Source organism: Hipposideros armiger, unplaced genomic scaffold (assembly GCF_001890085.2).
Source record: "Hipposideros armiger isolate ML-2016 unplaced genomic scaffold, ASM189008v1 scaffold_102, whole genome shotgun sequence".
Classification (NCBI taxonomy): Eukaryota; Metazoa; Chordata; class Mammalia; order Chiroptera; family Hipposideridae; genus Hipposideros; species Hipposideros armiger.
In genome coordinates, this window is record NW_017731452.1 from 1066552 (window position 1) to 1079619 (window position 13068).

Consider the following 13068-nt stretch of genomic DNA (forward strand, 5'->3'; position numbering starts at 1 on the left):
ACTCCTTCCTTGACAAATGAAAATTGAGAGAAAAAAGTTCTCTTTGCCCTGGGGCCTGCTAAACTTGCAGCTGGAGCAAAAAGACGCCACTTTCCAGAAAGGAAGCTCATTTCAGTAGGGGCGTCTGAAGCTAACTCGTGAGGAGAGAGAAGATACAAGATGAAATGGAAGGGAAAGCGAGAGCCTAGAAACCCAGGGACAGATTTGCCCTGATGGTCAGCATGGCCAAAATAAAGACAAGAGGAGTCAGGGCAGAAGTCATCCGTCTTCCTTTTCAAGATTTCTAAGCTTGGCCCAGTTTCTGCCACACAGTAGGAGCACAGTGCTTTTGGGTTTTGTTTCCTCCCTTGTTTTTTTAGGAATTCATCTTGTTTATGTCATGGCAGGGTGGCACATCCCATCTGGGCTACATTTGATGTCAAAGTCTTATACCCTTTGGGGGAGATGCATGGAGTCTGAATTAGGGCCTCCATTTAGAAAACTTCATGAAGTATGGAGGGTCTTTCTAATGTCCTATTTCTTTGCATCTCCTCCCCACAATTAATATATGTTAAACATATACTGTGTGACAAAGACTTCATTTATTCAACAAACATTAAATGTGTCAACCTCACTGCTAGATACTTCAGATGCATTATCTTTTATCAACCCCCCCCCACACCCACACACAATTGTCCCATAGATACTATACCCATATTGCAGAGGAGCAAATAGTCTTTCAGTTTCAAAAGACTAAATCCTTTCCCTAAGGCTATAGAGGTTGCTAAAATAATCAGATCCAGGATTGGGACCTGGGTCTATTTCACTTACAACATTAACTATTTTATAACCAAAATGCATACTGCCTCCCATCCAGTTTGGGTGTATAGTCAGTGTCAGTCCAAGAAAGGAATCATAATCATCCCTCTCGCAGAAGAGAATGATCCTCTGATCCTACACTGGGCTCTGGGGGCTGCATCTGAGAGTAGTCAGGACTAAGAGGACCCAATGCTTGACTTGCCAAGGGGGCTCTGTTTGGGGAAAGCCCAGAACGGCATGTCTGTGGCTCTGGAACAATGTGAAGGACGAGGCTTGGCTAAGGGGTCAAGGGTCACTGACAGGAGGACATTGAGAACAGCAGCTCACTGCATCCTTTCATCCAGATAACATCCCATTCCAAGATAAAACAGGCCCCCCCACCCCACTTCACTTCCGACGTTACATTTACTCATTTTAATACCATGGCTCCACCCGACTTTCTGTGTGAGCTCACACACAGAGAGGAGTCAGAGTAATTTGAGATTACACGCCTGCTGCCCTTTCCTAGGCAGTCTCTTCTTGCTTCTAATTGAACTTTGTCTTCTATGACAAATGCCAAGATGCCAAAAAAGATCCCTGTTAAGAACCAGCAGTGCCAGGAACTTGGGCTCATGGGGTGCTCTTGGGTCGTCGGGAAAGTCATGACGTATTTTTCTATGTTTTTTAAAGCAAAAATGCGTCATGACTTTCCCGACGACCCAATATGTTGTCAGTGTTGGATTCGGCGATGTGTCAATGGGTCTTGGATTTTGATTCCTTTGGATGAGCGGGAACCAAACTCCAGAGGCTGGACTGACTATGCACTCAGGGCTACAAGAGAAACCTCTGCTCGCACTCATGGGCGGTATGCAGAGGGCTTGTATGAGGGTAGCCTGAGATCAGTTCAAATCCATTCAAAAGCCAGCACCCTGTGTAGTTTGGTGGGAGACCAAGAAACACGAGGATGGCATCAAGTCCTGACTCTGTCTTTTATAGCCTGAGAGACTGAGGAAGGAAAAGAACCTTCACTGAGCACCTACTGTAGGCAAGGAACAGTGGGGCTTTCACAGACTTCCTAACAATACCAGAAGTGGGCATTATTACCAGGTGGGGATGTGTGCAGGTGGAAAGTGTCATTTGCTTAAGATCACACAGCCACGGTGAAGGACTTGAGGGGCTGCACTCAGATGTATTGTAGCTCTCTCCACTTCATCCCTGAGTCCCAGGGTCCTCTTTGAGGAAGTAAGGATGATAACCTTATGGAGCTGTGAGGGTCAGAGGAAAACTGGACGAGGTTATTGGGCTTTGTGGCTGCAAAGATGCTGTGAGTGGAGGGTAGGGTGAGCGTGATTGTCAGCCATCATTCCCTCTGCCCATTGTGAGTGGCAGACCTTGGTTTCTGGCTAGCACCTGGATAATTAAGGTCCGGCTGCTGTTTCTGAGAACTTACTGCATGTCAGGTGTTCTGTAAGGGGTCCTATACTTCCTTTTCCTAGGAAATACCAGAATCACTGATGCTGGGCTTCTTTTCTTCCTGAAATTGCAGGGAGACAAGAAGTTCATTCCATCATTGGTTTAAGAACAGGCATGGTCACCATCCCCAGCCCTCACCAGGGAGGATGCAGTTAATGGGAAAATGTCAATTTTGATGAATGAGAAAGACCCCGGAAGTAGCATCTCCATCTTCTCATCACCAAATGGGGCTCAGTGTGACTCAGCACAGCTGTCACCCTTTCCTGTGGAATCCTGATATCTCCATCCAACACAGAGTGATTCAGAGCACTTTATTCCAATCTCTGTGCCAGAGTGGGTCCTGACTTGGGTATTAAATACCCTCCAAGCAATCTCTCAATTTTAAAAACATCTGTGTCACTTAACCTCATGCATTCTATTTGTTTACTTGATAAACACAGGGGAGATTGTATTGATCATATTTCTTTGGATTGACCTTATCAAAGGCAGTTTAATGCAGTGTTATTTTGGGACATCCTGCACTCAAGTTGCCGTGTAGGACTAGCCCAATGCAGGCAAAGGGGGCAGAGGAAGGATTTGAATGTTTTAAATGGCTTTTAGGAGTGATGGTGGTCTTTCATTACATGTAGCATGGGTATTCTGGGTCAACAGTCATAGCAATTTGATTCCAGGTGGATCCCCCAAAGCACCCCATACCTCAGAAATGGAGGGCAAGTGGACGTGGTACAGAAACGCAATGGCCATTTGGAATGGGGTAGGGGGTGGGGTGGGGGACAAGGTGGCACTGTGCAATTTTGAGTCGTATTAGTTACATTTCAAATCAGCCAAATGCATTCATGGTTCTCTCTCTAGCTCTGATTTCAGTCTTTGTGTCAGTTTGCCTGTCTCTGCCTCTTGGTCTCTCAGTGTCTCTCTGTTCTCGTTCTCTCTCTCTCTCTCTCTCTCTCTCTCTCTCTCTCGCTCTCGCTCTCGCTCTCGCTCGCGCTCTCTCTCTCTCTCTTGCTCGCTCTCTCTCTCTCATGCCTTTGTCATTGTGTCTCTCTGATTTTCTGGCTCCTAAATGTAAAGAGCTCAGGAACAAGGCAGGACTTGGATTTGTACACTGCTCTTCCACTTAGCAATTTGTGATCTTAACAGGCCTCTGAATGTCAGTTTCCCCATCTTTAAAATGGAGATGATAATGCTGATCTTGTTGAGTGGCCGTTAGGATAAAATAAAACAAAGAGTGTATGTCAGGCAACTCAGTTCCTGGCTCATAACAAGTGTTCAATAAATATTAGTTCCCTCCCCTCTCTCCAATACACTTTACTCTCATGATTTATAGGATCCCATCAATCTGTTGGCTTTCCTCTAGTATGGCCTGCCCTCGGCCCATTTTCAGATCAGCCAATGGAGCCATGACTGGCTGGAGCCATTTTTCATTTGATTGGTCTCATTCCAGCAGCTTCATGCAGCCTCTCACTGTAAATCCGTCCGGGAGAATAAATGTCCCCAATCCATTAGTGCCTTTCTACCACAAGCCAGTTTGAGCCACAAACCAGACAAGGCTTGTCAATGGCCACCTAAATTAAATATTGGGTTGTTGGAAAAGTCATGATGCATTTTTGCAACAAAAAAACAAAAAAATATATCATGACTTTTCTGACAACACAATACATTCCTGCAACCCCACCCGGAGACCCTCGGCTTCATCTCCTACCAGTTCCTGCCCAAGAGAAGCTCCACTGTGATAAGACAGCCGACAGCAAAGGCATAGATCTGATCCTTATCAGTTTGGGGGGCCACACACCTGGTTTAGCTACAACAGTTCCAGTTTGCTCCTGCTGTCCCAGAGTAATCACTTTAGTGTCCCTTTCAAAAGAGCTCCAGTTTGAATAATAAACTATAGAATCTATGGAAACCAAAAATGTTAGTTTAAGTAATAATAGCTATCATTTATTGACCACTTGCTATGTGTCAGGCATCATCAGAAAGGTCTTTATGTCCCGAATAAACAGTTCTTTTGGTGGAAAAAAAAGGAAAGTCTTTATGTACTCTATCTCATTTAAACTCCATTACCACACTAGAAAGGGAGGTGCTACTATTAGCTCCCTTTTATAGACCAAGAAACTGAAGTTTAGAAGAGTAAGCAACATGTTCAATGTCAACTTGTGCAGAGATTTGTGCCTCACCCCATTCCTTTGACTAGGCAGTACACCCATCCCCCAGCTGCTGGGCGTGCTGACTGCCCCTGGCTCAGAGAAGTCCCCTTCCCCACTTCCCTGCTTCAGTCAAACAGAAGCCACCTCTGCTGGAAAGACTCCATGCCCCTACTGAGGAAGTAGCCACAGCCCATAACTAACTGATGAAGGTGGGGGGGGGGCGGGACACACACAAAGGGCTTCCCCCATTGCTTCAAGGTCAGATTGACTCTGGTACAGTTCATGCCCCAGGACGACGCCTGGGGGGATGCGGCTGAAACCGAGTCCTTACTGGGCTTCTTCCCCTCTCCTCTGCCACCTTCCTTGCTCCCCTTCTTCTGAAAGCACCCTCAAGCAACCAATTAAAAAAGCATCCATGTCTCAGGCTCTGCTACCAGGGACCAGACCTAAGACATCCAGTTAGCAAGTGGCAGAGCTGGGACTCCTGTCTAGGAAGGTCTTATTCTTAATCATTAAGCAGGTGTGACATGACATTATTGACTAATAATATACATGATTAAAATGATGGCTTCCCAGTTATCAAGCTGCCACGAAGTATGTCATATAGCCATAGATGTGACAACAAAGGTAACAGTTATAACAGTAGCTACTGCTTATTTAGCGCTGACAGTGGGCCAGTCTCTTTTTTGCATCTGATCCTCTCAGCACTGTGAGGTTCATCTTATTATCCCCATTTTGCAGTTGAGGCATGGAAAGCCTGAAGGAGGTAAGAGAGCTGTCCACTGAGGTTACACAGATAGACAGACAGTTGTGGGTGTGGGCTTCCATCCAGGCCCGTGTTTCTCCAAAGGCCACACACCACCACTTAAATCGCTTGCTGTGTAAATGGCGTGTTCAGTGAATGGTTGATGAAGTGGGTTCCGCATCAAAGCTGATGTTCTTGTAACAACGTAGAAGACTCTGCTATCCTCCCACCTTGTCCTCCCTGAGGTGGTTCTTTTTGAGCTGCATTTGACCATGATGTCTCCACTTTAGGGGGAAAGCCATATTACTCTGGAAAGATCCACAGAGTGTTCCCTTAAGCCAGACATAAAATGATCAAAGGAGCGATATTCATTCAAGAGAGGAAGGAAAGCAAGCTTACATGCCAAAGGCCTAGAGGGGGAAATCACATTTCTTCCACCTTTTCCATGAAGGGAGACAAAATAGAATAAAAGGATAACAATAGATCCTTAAGGAGAGACAGACCAGGATTCAGACCCTAACTCTACTTACTATCTGTGTGATGCTTTTGGCAGATTACTCAACATCTCCAAGCCTCAGTTTGCTCTACCATAATACCTGTCTCATTGGCCCATACATGAGAGGGTGTGAATGAGATCAAATATATCTTTCCCTGCCTCTTCCATTTCCATAAAATTCACAGAGTAACCAACTTGGACCTTCCTCCCAGGCCTGAATAATACCAGTTCAGCTGGACTATGCTTTATTCCCAAGCAAGAATCATATGCTATTTGATGATAAAAGGTTTCCATTAAAAATCCAGAACAGATAAAAGGGGGACCTTCATCCACAAGGCCATCAACTGATTCATGAAAATACAGAATGAGTCATCCTGTCTCTCAGAGCTACACTTACAATCAATGGACATTTTTGGCTAGCCAATCCCAGCCCAGGGGAGGAGGAGGGCCCAGGGGCAAGCTTCACAAACCTATCCCAGCCCCACCTTGCAAAACCCATTAACTCTGCTTCCAGCTTGGGGGAATGAAAATAAATCTGGGCCCTTTGCAACATTGTATTCAAAATACCCCCACCCCCCAAGCCTTGTTGGCTTTCTGAACATGGTGGGGTGGGGGTGGGGGGGATCTGCAGTGATTCCATAGTGTGTGTGTGTGTGTGTGTGTGTGTGTGTGTGTGTGTGTGTGTACACACACGCATACAGTTCCAATTAAGAACAGGCTTGTGTGTCTGGCTTTGAAAATCAATCCCCTGGCCTTCATGTTGACATTTATTATTTCAAAATGCTTCAGTTCCAATCAGTATTTATGCACTTAGCATAAGGCTAGAGAACTCAGGCCTACTTACACTGCAGATGATGCTCTTTTCTTTAAAAAATAGTTTCAACATTTTCATTCTCTGAATATATACTCTGATAGACTCCTACACCCCAGTCCTGAATTTCAATGATGGGTCATAAATTACATATAGATGTATATATATATTGGGTTGTCGGAAAAGTCATGACGTATTTTTTCTGTTTTTCATTGCAAAAATGCGTCATGACTTTTCCGACACCATACACACACACACACACACACACACACACACACATATTCAAAAATATATTTTAGGGCCGGCCGAGTGGCGCGATGGTTAAGAGCTGGCTTGGAACACCAGAGGGCCCTGGTTCAGATCCCACATGTGAGGGCCAGTAACACTGCCCTCTACAAAAAAACAAACAAACAAACAAACAAACAATATATATATTTAAATTGGTGGTTAAGGAAGGAGAATTATCAATACATGGTTTTAGTTTTACTAGGCAGCATTCGTCCAACAGCAAATGAAAAAAAAATGATGGAACAATCCTCCTCCAAGCGTCTTTCCTCAGTTCATCCATTCAGCAATAACTTATTCATTCAGTGATAACTTATTTAGGATGCACTGTGCTGGGCATTGGGGATGTATCCGCGCAAGGGGCAGACGTGTAAGCTCTGCCTTCTGGGATCAATCAGCTTGGCTCAGCAAGAGTTAACAAAGTAGAACTGTATAGGAGCCCCAGTTTGCAAAAGCCTCTTCCCTTACCCCGAATTCCCTAAAGAAAGGCCCAAGTCATGTTTAGAGACAGGCATGAGGACCTCCTGTATGCAGAGTGAGCCAGAGACCCACCTCTGCTGCTTTCCCCGGCTGCCTTCCAGTCTGGCAAATGAAACTTGCGCAGGAGGGGAAGGCAGTCAGTCTCCTTGGCATTTTTCTTGTCTCCATGGTCCCAGATTCTGGGCTTGAGGCTCTAAAGTGGGACCTGGTAAGCGGGCTCCTGCTTTAGGGAGCAGTGTCTGTTGGGGGGCGGTGCTCACAGCAAGTTGCTCTTAGGAGCCTCTCACAGCTGCTGCATAGAGAACTCAAGAGTCTCTATGTCCAGTGAACCCTCTGGGGTGAGCCTTCCCTCCCCAGAACTTCGCGGATATGATCCATGTAGTGACAGCCCGCAGAGAGGAAACACGCCAGGGGGAAATCACAGTTCTCTGTGGGTCTGAGGAAGTTCCCGCGGGAGGAGTGGGAAATAGAAGGGCGCTCAGATGGATGAGCTCCTTTCAGACGAGAGCAGTTCGGAGATGGATCCGTTTTTTGTCGTGCACCCCCTCCACCCCCCCACCCCCGCCACTAGTGGGGAAGAGGGAGGGCTGGGCGCAGCCGTGGTACCTGCCTCCTGCCTCCCAGCGCCTTTGCCCAGACCGGGCCACAGGGAGGGGAGCGTGCAGGAGCGGGGGGAAGGACGCATTTCCCAGCCCTGCACCCGCTCCCCAGGCCCATCCGCACCTCACACAGGTTAGAAAGCTGGATTGTCAAAGCCCGGCCATGCCACTTAGTGGCAGCAGAGTGATCTTGGGCAAATCACTCACTGACTTTGAGCTCTGGTTTCCTCACCTGGAAGTGGGGATACCGATGGTACCTAACTCACTGGGTCCCAGGAAGTATTCAATCAGTCCGCACACATAAAACTCTAAAAAACAATGGCCGGTACACAGTAAGCCAACGGTTATTTTTTAACCATGTTATCAACCCCCTTATCCTGGCAGTTGAGCTGTGCTACCCGACAGACTGCTCCCGCAGCGCAATCTTTCAGACCCCGAGCGCTAGGCGCCACTATCCACCCCTCCCCTTTCCTCCCAAGAAGGCAGTCTCCTCAGGTCACCCCTAGATCTGGCCGGTGTGTGTGTGTGGACAGGGGAAGGAAGGCCAGCTCTCAGCATCCTCCCAACATCAGCAGTGGGGGGCAGCGGGGAGGCTCTGAGACCTGGGTCAGGGTGAGGAAAGGGGGCACCCGTGGCGGCTGCACCTCGGGCAGCGTCCCCTCTGAGGCGCCCCCTCCCCGGGAGTGCCGAGCGCGCAAAGAGGGGGAAAGCGAGAAAGGTGCGGATACTGGACCAGGCTTTGACGCGGATCTTGAGCTCGCCGTCCTGCGGCTCAGGCATGGCCTTCCTGGTGACCCGCAGTTTGTTGAGCCCACCGAAGCCCGCCAGCACCACGGCGCGCATCTCCTGTGCGTCCCCGAGTCGGTGCGAGCCGCCGCCGCCGCCCTCCGCTGGCTCTTTGCCTGCCTCCTTCTCGATCATTTGCTCCGTCTCTTCTGCCTTTTCTACGCCTTCTTTGGCCATGGCGTGCGGGGCCGCGGGGCGCACGGGCTGCTGCGGTGAGGTGCGGTGCTGGGAGCTCGGGTCCCTCTCCCGCGGGCTCCTCCTGTTGAATGTGAGATGCTCGGTTGTGCAATGGCTGCAGCCTCTGCGAGCGGCTCCGCGGTCCACCGCCTCTGCCGTAATCCTCGCAAGAGCCGCGCCCTTGCCCACGCCCCTCTTCTCTTCCTTGCCAAGCGAAGTCTCAACCCCAGTTCCTGAACCAGTCGCAAATCAGGCTCTTGATCGCTGCCCCAGAGCCTAGATTTGTCCAAGATATGCGAATAAAACACGCAGAGAGGCTGCTGTGCCCTCCGTTGTGGGCGTAGTACTTGGTTATATATGGCGCAGGCTGGCCGCCTTGAAATGGACAGAGATGAATGTCTGGGCCTGGAGGATACCTCCCCGAGACAAGGTTGCCACCTCATCCACCTTCTGCAAGGTTGCCACCTCATCCACCTTCTGCGTCTGAGGGAGCAGGCGGGATAGTCGGGAAATTAGACTGTTTCCCAAACCACCGGTCCTGGCTGGAAAGGCGGAGAGGTTCGGGAAGCGGGAAGCTAGAGGTCCCACTCACCGCCCTGAAGACTCCAAACCCAGAGTCTTTTCCCTCCGGACTCCCAGGTCAGCGCGGATGCTCTTTTCCGGGCATCACCAGGAGCGTCTTGTGATGGCTAATTCTCACCACCCGTACCGTTTTGGGCAATTATGAAGGTTCCAGAATAGAACCCTGTACCAGGAAAAGATCCTGTGCACTTTATCCCCGTCAGTCAGTCAATCAATCTCTCTCTCTCTCTCTCTCTCTCTCTCTCTCTCTCTCACACACACACACACACACACACACACACACACCAGTAACTGGCTTTTTGCATTAGTATTATTATTTTTTTTAATTGAGCCTTTTGAAAAGGAGCTCATAGAAAAACGGTTTTCTAAAGAAAAAAGATTGGAGGGGTGAGGGTGGGAGTTGAGTTGCACCAGTTTTAAAAAGACATATTTGAGGAATGATATTTAATAGGTGTACATTTCTAATTACTGTGCAGCCACTGCCAGTCTAAGGATCTTGGGCAGCTCACTCAACCTTTCTGAGCCTCAAGTTCCTGATCCATAAAGTGGGTACATTAATTTTGTTTGTTGCCATTGTGCTAAGTGTTGTGGTAGGTGTGCCTTTCAGTGACACACAGCCCTTACTTTTGAGGAGCTCATTCTAGGACCATGAGGCAGGGGTGACACAGCCAACAAACAGACAAGACTAACCAGTGGTGTAAGTGCCTCTTGTCCCTCCGTTCTCCCTGTGCCTCTCCACTTTAAACACCTTGACCTTCTATTCCTCAAAGAATATTGTGTTCCCTCCTGCTTTCTGTTGTCCCTAGGCTTGGAACAGATGTCCTTCATCTGGTGATGACTTCTACTCCACTCTCACCTCAAGCACCCATTCCTTGTGGAAGGCTTTCCAGCCCCCAGGGTCGGTCAGCATCCTTAATGGTGAACTCTCATGGCAGTGTTACATGAAACTTTCATATGATTACCCGCTAATGTCTGTTTCCTTTTCCTGTGTGATCTTTACGTGATCAGGAGCTATTTCTGCTTTTATCCAGCATGGTTTCCCCGGGGCTTAGCACATGCTTGGAATATAGTAGGACATGCCTTGTGGGACGAATGAATGAGTCAGTGGGTGCAGATGCTGCTGCGGGCACCCAGAGGAGGGAACGGCTCACTTGCGCAGTGAGTTGGAGATAAATCTTCATGGAGAGGGGACATTTGAACCAGATCTGGAAGAACGAGGTTCTTCAGACAGGGAAGATCACATGTACATTTCAACACATCAAAATGCGGCAGGTCAAAGGGCTTTGAAATGACACTGGCTTGTTCTGTGTGGGCTGAGCATTGGCTGTGTTTAGCCATCACTGGACATGAGGCTGAAAGTTCGGTGGGAGCCAACTTTTGAGGGGTTTCACAGACCATGTTATAAAAATGATCACATAATCATGGAGGCACTGAGCACCACTAAAGTCTTAATAAACAAAAGCAAGGCAGTGACATGACCAGAACTGCATTTTAGGGTAGTAACTTTGGCAGTAAGTGAGCAGTGGATTAGGTGATAGAGGTACTAGAAGCATGGAGATCAGTTAGAGACTATAGCACAGACACAAATGAATAAATAAGCGAGAAGAGCCTTCACTGAGGCAATGGCTGTGGGACGGAAGAGGGGTTGAAAGGAAGCTGAATAGACAAGACTTGGTTAGTGAACTGAACATTTTATTTTAAACCTAACTGTCCAAATTATGAAGCCTGTTTCCATTGTGAGTATAGCGTTTAGGACAGACTCTATCCTGAAACAAGAATTTGAATGCCAGGAATTCATTTTGGAGGTAATCTCAGGAAGCTCCCATCAGGAAGTAGGAAAGTGAGATGGGGAAGTGATAGAAGCCAGTGAGCAGATTCCTACAGGGACAAGTGGGGCTCATCATCAGTGAGCAGAATCAGTGAGCAGATTCCTACAGGGGACAAGTGGTCGGCCAAGGTCTCTCCCTGAAAGCGCTGACTTCCTGCCCTTCCTTCTTGCACTATGTACCTGGGCTGAGAGAATCCCCAGGCAGAGAACTTGGGATCCTGTCCATAGGAAGCCATTATCTATATAGGTAACGGCGAATTCCAAGGGGATATGGGTCAGCAGTGAGAACATCTGATATGTGGTATTGTTTGGGAGTATCTACTGATCTGGACACTTTAGGTATGTTTTGTAATATGATCCTCAGAATAACCTTATTAGATAAGCATTATTATTCCCCCTTTTCAGAAGAGGAAAGCGAATCTTACTCTGATGAATTATAATGCTCCAAGGAACACAGTGATTATGGTGAGACACAAAACCGACTCCAAATTGATGCTCTAAACGTCTCACCATGCATGTCTCTTTGGATGAGCCAAAAATTCTGCCCCGATTGATAATTCTCCATGGCATTTTGTAAACTTTATTTTTTATTTGTTTCAGGTGTAGAAAACAATGTAATAGACATTTCCACCCCTCACAAAGTAATAATCCCCCTCCCCCAATCTACTACCCCTTTGACAGCATATATAGCTGTTACAGTTCCATTGACTCTATGCCCTATGCTGTACTCCATATCCTGTGACTATATTTAATTATATTTGACACTCAATATTACTCAGCTTCGTGGCATTTTTGACAGTCTCTACTCTTTTACTGGCCTCATATTTTTGTCCCACCAAGATTCCTTGCTTTGCCTTGATTCTGAAGGTTTTCCTTTAGCATCAGTAAAGTAAATCTACTTGGCAGGCAACATACAGCATTTTTAAGAGAAAGTGTTTGCCCTGTAGTATGTTAAAGGGAATATAATTACTCCCTCCAAGGGAATCTTCTGGCGCTTTACAAATCCCAGAGTATAATTGGTTTGCAGCAGATTGTCACAACTGAAAGGAAACGCACCACAGCGCATGCTGCTTGGGGAGGAATACTTCCTCGGAGTCCCATGTACCACTATTTGGATTGTTAAGTATTCCCAAACCTGCTCCTCCCTGGTGGAATGTCTCAAGAGCCATACTGCAAGGCATCTCTCCAAATAAACACAATAAATCTATTTTCAATTTATAAAATGGATTCCCTGGGCATTGACTCAGAGCTCCAGTTGTGAAATATCTTACACTGTAGGGCAATGTCGAACAGCGGCCGCTCCTGGTGAAACATAGTATTGCAGCTCAGCTCAATTAACTTGACTATGGCCTGGGAACAGGTGTATGTACCAGTGAGAGGACTATAAAGGGCCAGATTCAGGAGCCTCTCAAGGTACTGGCAATCTGAGGGGAATGTCACCCATCAGAGGTTATGTATTTGAGTAAGAATATATTGGAGATAATCTTAGTGTAATTTTAGGGATAGTTTTATATAACTTGGAATGGTTCAATAATTTTCCAGAGAAATATACGTGTATTGCCTGGGGCAGACAGTCAATGTCTTCAATATATTTCCTGAGACAGACATCAGTGTCTTCAACTATATCCTTTAATATTTTATCTGTTGTATCTTACTCAATATAATTAGAATAATTTATTATACATATATTATTAAATCTTCAAAATAATCCTGTGCTATAGGTCATACCATCCCTATTTTACACAAAAGGAAATTTAATAGAAACAGAGTAACTTCCCCAATGTCAGCTACTTAATCAATGGCAGAGTTAGGATTTGAAGTGGGAGCCATTTGACTGTAAAACGTGAATCTTTTAACCACTGTGTTATAATGTCTGTGGTATTATGTG

At 46.9% G+C, this 13068-nt stretch overlaps 1 protein-coding gene across 1 annotated transcript in view; it reads right to left on the reverse strand.

Moving 5' to 3' along the window:
• VAT1L (vesicle amine transport 1 like) overlaps positions 1–9202 on the reverse strand; it is a 91139-nt gene extending 81937 nt beyond the window's left edge. The window contains exon 1 of the mRNA XM_019646404.1: positions 8541–9202. Coding sequence (XP_019501949.1) covers positions 8541–8770 — 230 coding nt within the window. The 5' untranslated portion in view covers positions 8771–9202. The remainder of the gene's footprint in view (positions 1–8540) is intronic.
• Positions 9203–13068: the final 3866 nt, after the last annotated feature.